This window comes from Thamnophis sirtalis, unplaced genomic scaffold, assembly GCF_051295495.1.
Source record: "Thamnophis sirtalis isolate CommonGarterSnake01/CBP01778 unplaced genomic scaffold, rThaSir2_p1.2 scaffold_13, whole genome shotgun sequence".
NCBI lineage: Eukaryota > Metazoa > Chordata > Lepidosauria > Squamata > Natricidae > Thamnophis > Thamnophis sirtalis.
This window is the reverse complement of record NW_028261393.1, coordinates 7,696,325-7,712,301: the sequence shown is the minus strand read 5'-3', so window position 1 is coordinate 7,712,301 and position 15,977 is coordinate 7,696,325. Positions and strand designations below refer to the sequence as shown.

Genomic DNA, 15,977 nt, shown 5'->3' with positions numbered 1-15,977 from the left:
AAAATTCAGGTCCTTGTGACAATCAACATGTATATGTAATGACTGCAGCATCCCAGCATCGTATGATCACCGTTTGCGACCTTCCCAGTCAGCTTCCGACAAGCAATCCGGGGAGGGGAGTGCGGGGGGGGGGGGGGGGGGAGCCGGATTTGCTTAACAACCATAGGATTCACTTAATAACTGCAATGATTCACTTAACCGTGGCAAAAAGATCGTAAAATTAGAATGAGAATGCTTCGCTTAATAACTGCTTAACCATAAAAATTCTGCTCCCAATTGTGATCGTACATTGAGGACCATCCCTGCTTCATTTTTCAATTCCAAATTTTGGGAAATGCTTTTATGTTCCGCTGGCTGGAGAGAGACAATTAATAGCCACGCCAGTCCTCCCACTTTGTGCTAACCGAAGCCATTTCTCCGTCTTTTTGGTGTAAATCATCCGTGCACTTTTTTTTTCCTTTTAAAAAGGGAAGTATTTTTCTTTTTTAACCCTCCCCTTTTGTATTTCTTCCCAGGGAGTGGGGTGCACGGCTCTGCTTGTGGCGGTGGCCGCAGATAAACTGGAATTCACTCGAGCCGAGAAACACGTCCATAATTTCATGATGGACATCCAGTGTGCCAAAGAGGTAAGAGAAGCCCTTTGCTTGTTGGGATTCCAGAAGGGCAGAGAAATTTGGGAACGGTGTCTCAACAACTGGAGCTCAAAGTGACTGTAGCAAAGGTGTCAAGCTTGATTTCATTGAGGGCCGCATCAGGGGGGGTAAACGGGACCTGGGATGGGTGTGGCCAGCATGACGTCACTTGTGGGGGGGGCGCCTGTGGTGGCCTGAGAGCTCTGTCAGTAAAAACGGGCCCCCAAGCTCCATTTTCAGCTGCGACGGCCTCCTGCAACCCTCTGCCATCGAAAACGGAGCTTGGGAGGGTCGCAAGTGGTCCTCATGAGCTCCGTTTTCGCTGGCAGAGGCACCGCGGGCCAATCCTTCACTGTTTCCAGGGCGCCCCCTTCCCCCCAGGCCAGATCTAAGCACCCCAAGGGCCGGATCTGGCCCTCGGGCCTTGAGTTTGACACCCTTGGACTATAGTAATCATTTCTTTTGTTGAATGCCTTTTTCCCCCACTCTCCCTTCCTCTTCCTCCTGAGCAGTGACCCAGAAAGATGGGACACTCGAGTTAGAACTTGGATGCTTTGTTTTTCAAAAGGCCAAGGAATGGATAGGGCTGCATATTTTCCACTCTGTGCTTGAGGGATTCACAATTTTTTCCCCCTAGCTGGTTTGGTTCAAGCTACAAAGTGGGAGACTATGGATTCCAGTCCCATTTTAAGCATGAAAGTCGGCTGGGTGACTTTGGGCCAATCACCAGGAGACTGTGAGTTCTAGTCCCTCCTTAGTCAGGAAAGCTGGCTGGGTGACTTTGGGCCAATCACCAGGAGACTGTGAGTTCTAGTCCCTCCTTAGGCAGGAAAGGTGGCTGGGTGACTTTGGGCCAATCACCAGGAGACTGTGAGTTCTAGTCCCTCCTTAGTCAGGAAAGCTGGCTGGGTGACTTTGGGCCAATCACCAGGAGACTGTGAGTTCTAGTCCCTCCTTAGGCAGGAAAAGTGGCTGGGTGACTTTGGGCCAATCACCAGGAGACTGTGAGTTCTAGTCCCTCCTTAGTCAGGAAAGCTGGCTGGGTGTCTTTGAGCCAGTCACTAGGAGACTGTGAGTTCTAGTCCCTCCTTAGGCAGGAAAGGTGGCTGGGTGACTTTGGGCCAATCACCAGGAGACTGTGAGTTCTAGTCCCTTCCTTAGGCAGGAAAGCTGGCTGGATGATTTTGGCCCAATCAGAAAAGAAAGCAAAAGAATAAAGAAAAAAAAAAGATTATAAAGTGGCTTCTAATGATCTTCACAGCAGTTCTAGATACGCATTTATATTTTATCTGCTCCCTTTAAAATGATGCCGTCGTTTCCTTCTTCCTGTGATCCACCCTTTCTAGTCACCAAACCCAGAAACCGCAACTTCATTTTATTAATACTTTTCCAGCAGAAAGTCCACTAGGGGTTTCCAGGCGTTAATAAATGCAGTCCCCGATCTCTCTCTTAAGCGAACACATTACTTTTGCCATCTCTGTTAGTTCCGTTGTCTTCACCAACCATTCTCGCATTGCGAGAACTTTTGTTTGGATTTCTGTGCAACCTGCGCTGCAACCTTATGACCTTAGCAATTCTGGTTTATTGATATTTTTAAACCTCTCATAAATGAAGTTGCTTTTGAAATGACGACAGTTCTTCCTGATCGTATCTTCGGATGGTGTACGATCAAAATAAAGATTAGACTTGACTAGCAAGTCTGTTTAGTTTGCGGGCTCGTAAAATCCGCACACCGTGGAGATCTTCCGCTCTGACACTGCAAGAGGTTGCAAGAAGCTGCAACTACAGTGGTCTTTGACAGATGACGTCTCCCTCTATTTAAACCAGGGGTGGGCTTCAAAATTTTTAGCAAGGGGTTCTCTGCCTGGTTGCTGAGTGGGCGTGGCCATGGTGGGTATGGCCTAGTCAGCTTCCTGCACCTCGGCGGGAGGGGGGGAGGTTTTTGCCCTTCCCAGGCTACGAAGGTTTTTTTTGAGCCTCTGGGAGGGCCTCTAGAGGCCGGAAACAGACCCGTGGGCCTGTTTTTCACTTTCCCTGAGCTTCCAAGCATGACCTGCACTTACTTGTATCCCAAACAGGCTGTGCGGGACACTTGGGAGGGGAGGGGCAGGATGGGCATGGCTAGCCAGGAGTGGTATTTGGGGTTTCTCCTAACTGCACAGAATCTTAGCTAGAGGTTCTCCAGAATGCCTGCAAACCCTCAGCAGCCCACCCCCGATTTAAACCTCTTCAGTGAAGGAGAGTCCACGAACTCCCAACGCAAACTTAATTCTATTGTTGAGCCAGTGTTACCGTTAGGACATTTTTTCCTGAAGTTCAGCCAAGATAATATTTCTTTGTAATTTAAATCCTTTTGTTTCTTGTCCTATCTTCCGGAACAACCCTGAATGATTCTACCCTATCTTTATGTGGAATAAAAAGTTCATTCCACATGTTGAACTTGGACGTGGAATTAATTCCTTCTCTGAATTTGCACAATGGAGCCCTGCTATAATATCTCAGGAAGGCAGAAATTGAGGGAAGTTGAGTTAGTTTGTTTTGTTACTCCCTCCCAAGGATGGTAGTTATCGAATCTGAAAATTTGGGTTGGGTTGAGTGTCCATATTTGTCCAGATTACTCACTTTTTTATTAAAAATTACCTACTTAAAAGGCTGTGTGTGTCAGTGGCGGGATTCAAATTTTTTTTTACTACTGGCTCTGTGGGCGTGGCTTTGTGGGCGTGGCACGGGAAGGATACTGCAAAATCCCCATTCCCTCCCCACCCCACTAACCTGCTTTCCAGTTCCTGTTCAGGGAAACAAAAGAAGATCAGATGGGAGGCAGCCGGGGCGTGGCCAGCCTATTTGCCGGTTCTCCGAACTACTCAAAATTTCCACTATCAATTCTCCAGAACCTGTCAGAACTGGCTGAATACCACCTCTGCAGTGTGTGTATCTTACCCTGATGTTCATGCCTAAACTGCATAGATAGTTTTCCCCAAAGTCTTAACCACGTTTAGCCTGATAACAAAATTAACCCATTTTTTTTCTAGCTTGTACTATGGTTTGAATTATAAACCACCCAAATAGTCACAGAACACACTGCTAACCCACAAAAATACTAACCAGGCTTAATGAAAAAATGAAACTTGTAAAATGAAACCCGGCAAATTTTCACTAGGTTTGCTAACTAATCACAAGAAATTCTTTAAAAAAAAATCCTTTGTTAACAAATCCACCATATTTTCATGGTGGCAAATGGACTCAGGTTTTCCTGGGGAAAGAATGGCCCTTCCATAGATGTCATTTGGAGAATTCCGTTCCAGTTGGATTGCTGTGTCAGAGGGCCATCAGTCAAAATCTTAATAGGAAATCTGGAAAAACACTCAACGTGGCATCTTCAGCAGGGAATGAAGAACTGAGCCTGGAGCCTTTTCTCTGGGAATTGTCATGGCTAGGATTAACAGAATAACAGAGCCGGAAGAGGCCTTATAGGTCATCTAGTCCAACCCCCTGCTCGAGCAGGAGACCCTACACCATTTCTGACAAAGGGCAGTCCAATCTCTTATTGAAAGCCTCAAGTGATGAAGCTCCCACAACTTCTGAAGGCAACTTCTGTTCCATTGGTGGATTGTTCTCACTGTCAGGAAGTTCCTCCTTATTTCCAGGTTGAATCTCTCCTTGTTCAGTTTCCATCCATTATTCCTTGTCTGGCCTTCGGATGCTTTGGAAAATAGCTTGACCCCCCTCTTCTCTGTGGCAGCCCCCCAAATAATGGAATACTGCTATCATGTTTCCCCTGGTCCTTCTCTTCGCTAGACTAGCCATGCCCTCTTCCTGCAACCATTCTTCATATGTTTTAGCCTCCAGTCCCCTAATCATCTTAGTTGCTCTTCTCTGCACTCTTTCTAGAGTCTCAACATCTTTTTAGATAGTGTGGTGACCAAAACTGGATCCAGGATTCTAGGTGTGGTTTTACTAAGGCTTTATAGAGTGATATTAGTACTTCACTTGATCTTGATTGAATCACTCCGTTAATGCAACTTAGGATTTGTTGGCCTTTTTGGCTGCCGCTACACACTGCTGGCTCATATTTAATTGGTTGTCCACTAAGACTCCAAGATCCCCCTCACAGTTACTGCTATTAAGCCTGGTTTCACCTAGTCTATATGTGTGGTTTTGGTTTTTCTTGCCAAAGTGTAAGACATTGAATTTCATTTTGTTAGACAGGGCCCAGTGTTCAGGTCTCTCAAGATCCATCTGGATCTTGAGCCTATCTTCTAGGGTGTTGGCTATTCCTGCCAGCTTAGTATCATCTGCAAATTTGGTAAATTCCCCTCCTATTCATCATCTGTAGATCAGTGGTGAATAACCCTCTGTGAGATGAGCGGGCAGTTTAAGGCGGTGGGCTTCATTTCGGAAGTTATTTTGAAAGGGATGAAGTTGGGTTCCTAAAGAAATCAGCTGGGAGTCCAGAAACCCCATGGAGGGGAGGAAGAGGCTGGCAAAAAGAGAAAGAGGAGGAGGAGGAAGAAGAAGAAGACGACGACGAAGAAGAAGACGAAGAAGAAGAAGGCAAAGAAGAAGAAGACGACAATGAAGAAGAAGACGAAGAAGATGAAGAAGAAGATGAAGAACAAGAAGAAGATGAAGAAGAAGATGAAGAAGACGAAGAAGATGAAGAAGAAGAAGGCAAAGAAGAAGAAGACAACAACGAAGAAGACGAAGAAGATGAAGAAGAAGATGAAGATGAAGAACAAGAAGAAGATGAAGAAGAAGATGAAGAAGAAGATGAAGAAGACGAAGAAGAAGACGAAGAAGAAGATGAAGACGAAGAAGACGACGATGAAGAAGACAAAGAAGAAGATGAAGAAGAAGATGAAGAACAACAACAAGAAGACGAAGAAGACGAAGAAGATGAAGAAGAAGACGAAGAAGAAGATGAAGAAGAAGACGGAGAAGATGAAGATGAAGAAGAAGAAGAAAAAGACGAAGAAGAAAAAGAAGAAGAAAAAGAAGACGACGAAGAAGACGAAGAAGAAGACGAAGACGAAGAAGACGAAGAAGATGAAGAAGAAGAAGAAGAAAAAGAAGAAGAAGAAAAAGAAGAAGACGAAGAAGACGAAGAAGATGAAGAAGAAGAAGAAGAAGAAGAAAAAGAAGAAGAAGAAGAAGAAGACATCCCACCATTCAATGTGCTATCTGGCAGATTTCCCTTGGGGAAATACAGCTTTTAACAGTAAAAGGATTATCCACCCTTGCTCCACAATAAATAACATTGGTTTTCCTGGGCACCCTGCCTTGTAGCACAGGGTGTGTTCAAACATATGTGCAAATTGTGATAGATTGTGCCTCCCCCCCACACACACATCTTTTGCGGCTCCCTCTTGGCATCACAATGCTCTGATCAGCGCATCAAAGGCTGGTTTGTTTTGTCACTTTCTTTACCAAGGCTTCAATTATTAAGCCACATTCTCCCACACCCTGGAAAAAAAGGATTTATTTTTTTTTAAAAAAACCCAGCACTGCCAAATTCTCTACTCAGTTTTAGGGAGGGTCAGTAACATGGTTGTTACCAGGCTAATCACTGCTCTGTATGGCAGATTTTAAAAAATAGAGTCATTTTCTCCTGGACGTAAATCATTAGAGAGGATAGGGATCATTTGGGGGAAGGGGGGGGCAGTGGTCTGTGAACATCCGTACACACTGACTCTTCCTTTGCATTTCTTCAGGACACGTAGAATGAACAGTGCTGCAAGCACTGGTGGCAGAGGTGGGATTCAGCCGGTTCGGACTGGTTCACCGGAATTGGTAGCGGAAATTGTGGGTGTGGGTGGGTGTGGGCCTGACCCACCCACCTGCCCAGACTCTATGCTGTCTTATTTAGGCACATTTTTGAGGTTGGGCGCATTTGCAGAAGGTGCAGGTGTGAACAAAAAACACATGCATGGAAGGCTGGGCACGTGAGTGGAAGGGGCGTGTGCGCCTGCAAAGCGCATGCACGTGGGTGAAGTGGATGCACGTGTGCACAGCGAACTGGTGCTAACAAAATATGAAACCCACCACTGACTGGCTAGCTTCATCAGAGACATGGCTTTACCATCAAGTTGTGATGAGTTTCATGCCATTATCCCACTGGCGACTTCTTGATAGCAATAATACTTAGACTTAGTACATTACAGAACTCTCGGTGTGTGTGTGTGTGTGTTACAGTGTCAACATATTGTCTGCAACAATTTGGGTCCTCATTTTACTGACCTCGGAAGGATGGAAGGCTGAGTCAACTTTGAGGTGGTTAGGATTGAACTCCTGGCAGTGAACGGAATTTGGCTGGAATACTGCATTCTACCCACTGCACCACCAGGGTGCTGGTACTGGTGGTGGTGGTTGTTGTTGTTGTTGTTGTTCTTCTTCTTCTTCTTTTCTTCTTCTTTTTTCTTCCTCCTTCTTCTTCTTCCTTCCTTCCTCCTTCTCCTCTCCACCCTCTAAGCCAGAAACAGCTGCTGTTTCCAAAATGTGTGAGGCAGAAGCAAGCCATCTATGGCACTTCAGATGTTCAGCTCTCTTTTATCATTGGCTGCACTAGTTGGGAATGTTGATTGTCCAGCAACATCTGGAGGGTCACAGATTCCCAACCCTCGATGTCCAGATTAGCTAACTTACCCTACTGCAGTACAGCGCATCTTTTTTTTCTTGCAAACTTAACTCAAGCCTCAGGTTAGGGTGAGAAACAGTGAATTGTCTGAAAGATAATCTCCTTCTTGACCACATTTGCATGTGCTTCCAGATAAAATGCTCAGCTGCCACTGTACTACAGGAAGCCTGGTTACTGCACAAGCACACCAAGAGGAAGGATGGGCTAAGAACACGCAAACACCACCGGCGGCTGCTGGCAGCCATTCACATGTAAGTTCCTACCTGGGGATGTTATAGGAGAGGGTTGTCCAACCTTGGCAACTTTTAAGACTTGTGGACTTCAACTCCCAGAATTCCCCAGCCAGCCACATCCGGCCTTTAGGAGCGATGGAGAATAGGTTGACCCTCTCTTCCTTGTGGTGGCTCCTTAGATATTGGAACACTGCTATCAGGTCACCCCTAGTCCTTCTATTCATTAAACTAGACCCGGTGTCAGCAATCTGTGGTTCCGGAGCTCTTTACTCCCCCCACCTGCTGTGGCTCCATTGGCTGAACCCACCACTGGCTGGCCCTGCCCTTGCCCTCCCCTTCTAGCACACCTTGCTTGGCCTGAAATGAGAGAGAGAGGGGGAAGAAGGAGGGAGGGAGGGAGGGAGAGAGACAGAGACGTTTCCCACAGAAAACACCAGGAGTCACAAAACCTGGGTAGGAGTTGCTGGGGGGATCATGGGACTGGGTAGGAGTGAGCGATGTCAAGTTGGCCACACCCACCCAGGTTTTTGTGGCTCCCGGTGTTTTCTTTTGTGTGGGAAACGGGTCCAAATGGCTCTTTTGAGTATTTAAGTTCGCAGACCCCTGAACTTAATTAAACTTAATTTAATTTAATAAATAAACTAGACCTACCCAATCCCTGCAACCTTTCTTCACATGGTTTAGCCTCCAGCCTCCTAATCATCCTTGGTGCCCAGGAGTAAACTCTTTCCTTGTTGCAGATTTCGCCATGTGAGGACGAAACACCGCAAGATCCGAGATCAGGTCAATACCATGGTGGATACTTCCAAGGTGAGTTTTCTAGCCAGCCCAAGAGACGAAGCCCTCGCCCTGGTTTAAAAAAACGACCACCCACCTACGCATGGGTGCCTGAACTATGATTTCCAGCAACCCAACCAGGGCAATCAAGGGGGCAGGGTCCTGGGAATCAACCATGTCTGGAAAAATATCGTTTCTCCATCACTGTCTTCAGCGGAGGTGGAATAGTTTCTTCTGCTGTAGGTTGTATTTGCTGGCTGGCCTTGTTTGGGGTAAGAAGTTAGGCAGGATGGGGACCGCCACACTCTAAGTCAGGGGTGTCAAACTCGATTTCATTGAGGGCTGCATCAGGGTTGTGTTTGACCTCAGAGGGCCAGGATGGGCGTGGCCAGCTCGATATAACTCATGTTAGGGGCGCCTGTGGAAGCCCGAGTGCTCTGCCAGTGAAAACGGGCTCCCAAGCTCCATTTTTGGCTGCAATGCCCTCCTGCAACCCACTGCCAGTGAAGACGGCACTCAGGAGGGCAACAGGCGGTCCTCGTGAACTCAGTTTTCAGCTGTGATGGCCTCCTGCAACCCAGTGAAAATGGGCTCCCAAGCGCTATTGGGACCCTCTGCCAGAGAAAACGGTGCTTGGGAGGCCCACATGTAATCCTCACGAGCTCCGTTTTGGGCTGTGATGGCCTCCTGCAACCCTCTGCCATAGAAAACGGGCTCTCAAGGTCCATTGGGACCCTCTTCCAGTGAAAACAGAGTTCGGGAGGGCCGCACGCAGTCCTCGCGAGCTCTGGTTTTGGTTGTGATGGCCTCCTGCAACCCTCTTCCAGTGAAAACAGGCTCCCAAGTCTTCCAGTGAAAACAGAGCTCGGAGGGCTGCATGCAGCCTTCCCAAGCCAGTTTTGCTGGCAGAGGCACTGTGGATTGATCCTTTGCTGTTTCCAGAGCCGTGACCCGTCAAAACCGCGGAGGACAAAATCGCGCTCGATGAAAGCGCGCACGTGATGTCATCACAGCGCGACGAAAAAAATTAAAAATTGAAATAAAATTAAAATTAAAGCAAGCCGATTCACATAAAGGTAAGGGTTAGGTTTAGGGTTAGGGTTAGGTTAAGGGTTAGGGTTAGGTTTAGAGCGTTAGGGTTACATTTAGCGTTACGTTAACGGTTAGGTTTAGGGTTAGATTTAGGCTTAGGTTAAGGGTTAGGTTTAGGGTTAGGTTTGGGGGGGTTAGGGTAAGGTTTTCGCTTTATTTTTACATTTTTCGATCACAGTGCAATGTTTTCATCGCGCTGTGATGACGTCAAATGCGCGCTTTCGTCGAGCGCGATTTTGTCCTCCGCGATTTTGTGGTAGAACCTCCAGAGCGGCCCTGTGGGCCAGAACCAAGCATTGGGTTTGACACCCCTGCTCTAGGTTACATGGGAAGCTAAAGGACCCTCCCAAAAAGAGAGTTTGGATGGATGTTGTCCGTGAAGTCACCAGGAGTTTGACTTTTAAGGAAACTTGTACTTCTGACTCCTGCCTTCAAGGCGGCACGCCCACCCGCATGACTACTGTCTTCTCCTTCCAGATGCAAATGATCATGTACGACCTCCGATCCAGCCTTAACAGCTCTCACCAGGAGCTGGAGAAACAGATCGAGTCCCTTGACAGGAAACTGGATGAGATGACCAGACTGCTTTCTGCCCTGGTGCAACAGTCCAAGCAACAGGAGGGACAACAGGTGCATTGATGGTCAAGAACTGCCAGGTAGGGTTTGGGCCTCTGTGAACCAGAACTGACGGTCCGCTTTTTGGGGGGGACGACCTGTTGAATGCCCCGGGATGAAAAGCAGGGCAGGTTAAGGAATGTGGGTTGAAAGAAAGGCCAAAGCCAAGTGAAATCTTTCACCGAGTGTAATGTGGGAATGACCCTGAGAGAGAGGAAAGGGAGGGAAGAGATGCTGCCTAGGGAACGATCAGATAAGAGGAGTCTTGGCCCAGAGTTACATAACTGGCGGAGAAAGTAAATTAAAAATAACCGGGCAGTTAAAGAGAGATTGTGGGAGATTCCGTTAATGTAGCTTTACAATAAAAGAACAGGATTAGATCCTCTGGCCAGCCAGAGTTCCCTCTCTGGATCACCTGAGGGGCCTGACGCTAGGCCGTATTTTAGAAGGGATGGCAGTTCGAATTTAGCCAGAATAGCCTGCTCTCTTGCTTCTGCCCTCAGAAACCCACAATGGAGGTGGATGGTTCAGGTTATTTGCTTTAAATGCCAAATCCATGCATCTAAAATGTAGAATGTATTTTTTTTAAAATAATACCTGCTGTATCCCACTCTCCCAATGCTGATATTTAGTCTAGTGGTTAAGGCACCAGGCTAGAAACCAGGAGACTGTGAGTTCTAGTCCCACCTTAGGCATGAAATCCCTCTGGGTATCTTTGGGCCAATCGCCAGGAGACTGTGAGTTCTAGTTCCCACCTTAGGCATGAAATCCCTCTGGGTAACTTTGGGCCAATCGCCAGGAGACTGTGAGTTCTAGTTCCCACCTTAGGCATGAAATCCCTCTGGGTAACTTTGGGCCAATCGCCAGGAGACTGTGAGTTCTAGTTCCCACCTTAGGCATGAAATCCCTCTGGGTAACTTTGGGCCAATCGCCAGGAGACTGTGAGTTCTAGTTCCCACCTTAGGCATGAAATCCCTCTGGGTAACTTTGGGCCAATCGCCAGGAGACTGTGAGTTCTAGTTCCCACCTTAGGCATGAAATCCCTCTGGGTAACTTTGGGCCAATTGCCAGGAGATTGTGAGTTCTAGTCCCACTTTAGGCATGAAAGCCCACTGGGTAACTTTGGGCCAATCGCCAGGAGACTGTGAGTTCTAGTTCCACCTTAGGCATGAAATCCCTCTGGATAACTTTGGGCCAATCGCCAGGAGACTGTGAGTTCTAGTCCCACCTTAGGCATGAAATCCCTCTGGGTAACTTTGGGCCAATCGCCAGGAGACTGTGAGTTCTAGTTCCACCTTAGGCATGAAATCCCTCTGGATAACTTTGGGCCAATCGCCAGGAGACTGAGTTCTAGTCCCACCTTAGGCACGAAATCTCTCTGGGTAACTTTGGGCCAATCGCCAGGAGACTGTGAGTTCTAGTTCCCACCTTAGGCATGAAAACTGTCTGGCCGGACTTTGAGCCAGTCATTTTCTCCCAGCCCAACAAACCTCACAAGATTGCTGTGGCGGAGAAATAGGAAGGAGGACTATTAGGAATGTTCACCAACTTGGGTTATTTATAAAAAATAATAAAACTGGGATATAAAGAAATTTAAAAAAACTCACAAGGATTTGATTTTTTTAAAAAAAACAATAGCCGGGTTCAGTCTGGTGCAAATAGATAAAATGGCTATTTAGGCTGGCATTTATTGGAGCTGCCAAAGCACAGAATTAACCTGCCGTCCCTCTTTTGACTTTTCCCCTCTCTCAGGTGGCCATCGAGAGGATTTTGATCCCTCCTTTTCCCACTCCTGGCTCAAGATAAGGACTTTTGAGAGAACACGGACTGCCTTTTTTTTATGGATTCCGTAAGCCAAGAGCAGTCCATAAGAGAAGAAAATAACTGTCACTACAGCGCCATCTCGTGGTACCTTCAAGTCACGACGAGCCTTATTAAACTTTCTTTAGCATCCGCTAAACAAGCTGCAGTTCGCAGCTGAGGACACAATAATGCCGTTGAATGTATCTGCAAAGACATATATGCCTTGGCGGTGTGTGTGTATGTGTGTGTTTTCTGGATGGAAACCACATCCTGGTATCCTCTTAAAAAAAAATGGAACCATGGGAGGAAGGGGATGGAAATCACTTACGAGATAGGAAAACGGCCAGAAACGTACTTGAAACGGAATCAAAAAACTCACCGCTGCGGAATGCAAAAATTCTGCCTTGCGGTCTTGGGCAGAAACCTTTCCAGACGTGGCAGGAATCAAATCTGCAGGAAGCAGTTGGTAACCTGTTGCCCAGGAACTTCTCAAGGACGGAAGACGCCGTTTCGTCTTAACTTTTGACAGCTTGCCACCCGATTTGGAGACTCGAGCTCGAGTGACAAGCCGCTTACGGGCCGGGACGTTTGCAATGTCACAGGGAGAGGGGGGGGGGGTTTCATTTGTATATATTTTTTTTTTTTGTAAATCTGTGAGAAATTCTCAACGCTACAGAATCATACGACTTGATCGGAGGGCTTTTGACGTTTCCAATCGTGCCTTTGGTGCAAGAATCTAAATTAAAGCATCTCCAACAGGAAGATGGGATTCGGCCTCGGTTTGAACGGCAAAACTTGGGTCAGGGGTTCCCACGGTCAGCCATTGAGTTATTAACACAATCACAGGCGAGCTACCCAGAGAAGTTTGTCCTCGGCAGTGGCGTTTGGGTTGTTTTACAAGCAGTCCTCAATTTATGACCGTAATGCAGACCTGAATTTCTGAATTTTAAGTCACAAACCAAGAAACCCACATGACCAATCCAATTTTATGCCTTTTTTGTGGTAGTTGTTTAGCAAATGCCATAGTCATTAAGCAAGTCAATGCATTCCTATGGGCATTGTTTGCTGGAAAATTGCTGAATAAGTCAGTTCGCCTACATGACCCACCCAATTTTACCAACATCTTTTTTGTGGCGGTTGTTAAGCAAACCCCTAGTCAGTAAGCAAGTCAATGCATTCTTGGCCATTGATTCTTTGCTGGAGACCTGCTGAAGACCGGATTCCAGCAAAAACTGATCTAGAGAGTCAGGGTGACACAGTGGTTAGAGTGCAGTTATTGCAGGCTAATTCTGCTGACTGCCAGCAGTTCGATTCTCATGAGGCTCAATGTTGGATTCAGCCTCCCATCATTCTGGTCGGTAAAAATGAGCACCCAGATTATTGGAAGCGGTATGCTGACTCAAGGTATTTTGTCCGAAATGCCCGCGTTGTGACTGTGCCCACAAGAGCCGCAGTGGCGCAGTGGTTAGAATGCAGAATTGCAAGCTAACTCTACTCGCTGCCAGCAGTTCGATCCTGACCGGCTCAAGGCTGGATTTAGCCTTCCATTCCTCCGAGGTCAATAAAATGAGCCAGATTGTTGGGGGCAATATGCTGACTCTGTAAACAGCTTATAGAGGTCTGTAAAGCACTACAAAGTGGTGTATAAGTCTAAGTGCTATAGAATGTCACCTGACCACAGAATGCTACAACTTCATGTAAAGGTGAGGCAGCTGCCAAGAGCCCGAAATGCAGCTGTGTGACCACTAGGGGGCGTGTGTGTACCACTCTTGGAACTCTGGAACTGGGTCTTAAGTAGCTTTTGGGGGAAGGGAGTCCATTGTAACTTCGAATACTTATGAAAGCAACTGGTTACTACTACCTATAGTGTATATTAAACATCCACACAGAGAAGGCACATCCAGTAATGACCCAAACCAAGCCAAGAACTATATTCAGTGAAATGTTTGGATAACCATTTGCCTGAAGGGGTGTAGGGTTTCCTGCCTAAGCAGGGGGGTTGGACTAGAAGACCTCCATGGTCCCTTCCAACTCTGTTATTCTAATGTTAGGGCAGACGCTTTGCAAAACAGTTCCTTGTGTTTCCACGCTGAACTCCACTTAGAACCCCCGACTGAGAATAAGAAACCTCATTTATAGGATTACACAAGTGCATTTCTGCAACACACAAAACTTGATTTAGTTTTCACCTTGGATGGCTCTTCCGCGAATTACAACAGCGTGTTGCAAACTTAGCCTGTTTGATTAGCTCATCATTCAAGGTAACTTTGTCCAAAACGCCTGTCGTAATTGTGCCCACAACTTAAGAACTGTAGTGGCGCAGTGGTTAGAACACACGGTATTGCAAGCTAACGCGACTCGCTGCCAGCAGTTCGATCCTGACCGGTTTAAGGTTGACTCAGCTTTCCCTCCTTCCAAGGTGGGTAAAAACAAGTACCCAGATTGTTGGGGGGCCAATATGACGGCTCTGTAAACCACTTAGAGAGAGCTGTAAAGCAGTACGGAGCGGTATGTAAGTCTAAATCAATGTTTCTCAACCTTGGCAACTTGAAGATGTCCGGACTTCAACTCTGGACATCTTCAAGTTGCCAAGGTTGAGAAACACTGGTCTAAATGCTACTATGAGAGATTAACAAGAACAGTTCGGCATCCAAAGTCCTGCACTTGATTAGAGAAGCAGGAGAAAAGACCCCGAAATTATCTGCTATCTCCCATATACGTTTCCCAAGATGTGCCAAGTCGAATATTGCAGCTGGGATTTACAGCCTGCACCTATCTAGAGATCAGGGAATCAGATGAAGCTTCTGTGAATCCATCCGGACGTCGACTCTGAAGATGGAGGAGTACTCACAACCCAAAAAGACAGTGCTTGTTCGTAGGCGTGAGCCGACAAATGTGTGCCGACAAAACCGCCGTGACAAAACGGCGAAGTCGAAAGCGCGCCCAACTAAAGCGCGCCGACAAAACCGTGCACCGACAAAAGGGCAATTAGGGTTTTTAGGTTAGGATTAGGGTGGTTAATGTTCTTTTCGCGTTGTTTTCAATGGCGCGCTTTTGTCGGCGTGCTTTAGTTGGGCGCGCTTTCGATTTTGCCGTTTTGTCGGGTGTGCATTTGTCGGTGAACCGTTTGTAGGAATGGATGTGTGTGCGTGTGATACAGGCCATTTTGAAAACTGCTATCTTTTAATTAGTGTGGGTGACCTGTGGCCCTTGGCCTAATTTCATCGAGGGAGGGAAGTCCGGGAGGAAAGAGATAGAAGAGAAACATTAAGAAGAAAAGGGGGAATGTGGAAGATATTAGCTTGGCTGTTGGGGGAAGGAAGAGAGGGAAGAAGGGAAGGTTGCAAGCTATGCAGATCAGACCTTCCGTCTTCTCTCCGGTCTACGACCGGCTGCCTGGAGGATGTCGGGGATCAAACGGCTGTTGAAGTGTAGTCAAAAAAGGAAGCCAAGTTTTCTTATCACAAGAAAAATGTCTTCTCCGAAGAAATGTGTAATTGTCCGACTTTATAAACACTTGTGTAAAAAACAACAACATAAGGCAATCCTCGCTTAAAGACCACTCTGCTTAACAACCAAAATCATGTGGCTGAAAAACCGCACAACTGGTCCTCGGGCTTACGACCGGGGCAATGCCCCGCAGTCACGTGTTCGCCCATCTCCCCAGCCAGCTTCCAACAGACGATGGCAGTAAAATTGCAAGCTGGGGTCGGGGGCCGTCTTGCTGGCTGACCGCAGGCGATTTGCTTAACAACCACGACGGAACCGAGATCATAAAAGCTGTGTTGCGGTCACATGAGGTGGGTGTTAGCAGCAAGGGTTGCCGGTTCCAAATTGCGGGCGTTGACTGAGAACGCCCAGGACACAAATAATGTTGATCAATTTTGGTCTGGTACTGTTGTTTCCCCCGAAAATAAGACCTCCCCGGATAATAAGTCCAATTGGGCAGGTGATAAAATAAGCCCCCCATGAAAATATTTAAATGCATGCGCAGCTGGTCCCCACCATTTCCAGGGGGGGAAGATACCCCCCCACCCCATATGCACCTGCCATCCACGCGGAATGGCCTCATGGAGGCTGCTCCCGCAAATCTTAGCTACCACACCCCTTCCCTTAGTGGCGGTCGCAAAAACAGCGGCAGACTCAGCGACATTAAGGCTGGCCAGAGTGTGCGAGAAACAGAGACAGAAT

The 15,977-nt window shown here is 47.1% G+C and overlaps 1 protein-coding gene across 3 annotated transcripts in view; it reads left to right on the top strand.

Moving 5' to 3' along the window:
- Nucleotides 1-12,548, top strand: part of KCNN4 (potassium calcium-activated channel subfamily N member 4) — a 58,872-nt gene extending 46,324 nt beyond the window's left edge. For all 3 annotated transcript variants that reach the window (XM_087727769.1, XM_087727771.1, XM_087727770.1), the window contains exons 5-9: nt 516-626; nt 7,399-7,517; nt 8,240-8,309; nt 9,846-10,024; nt 11,736-12,548. In XM_087727769.1, the coding sequence (XP_087583895.1) occupies nt 516-626; nt 7,399-7,517; nt 8,240-8,309; nt 9,846-10,007 (462 nt within the window). In that variant the 3' untranslated portion in view covers nt 10,008-10,024; nt 11,736-12,548. The remainder of the gene's footprint in view (nt 1-515; nt 627-7,398; nt 7,518-8,239; nt 8,310-9,845; nt 10,025-11,735) is intronic.
- The last annotated feature ends 3,429 nt before the right edge of the window (nt 12,549-15,977 follow it).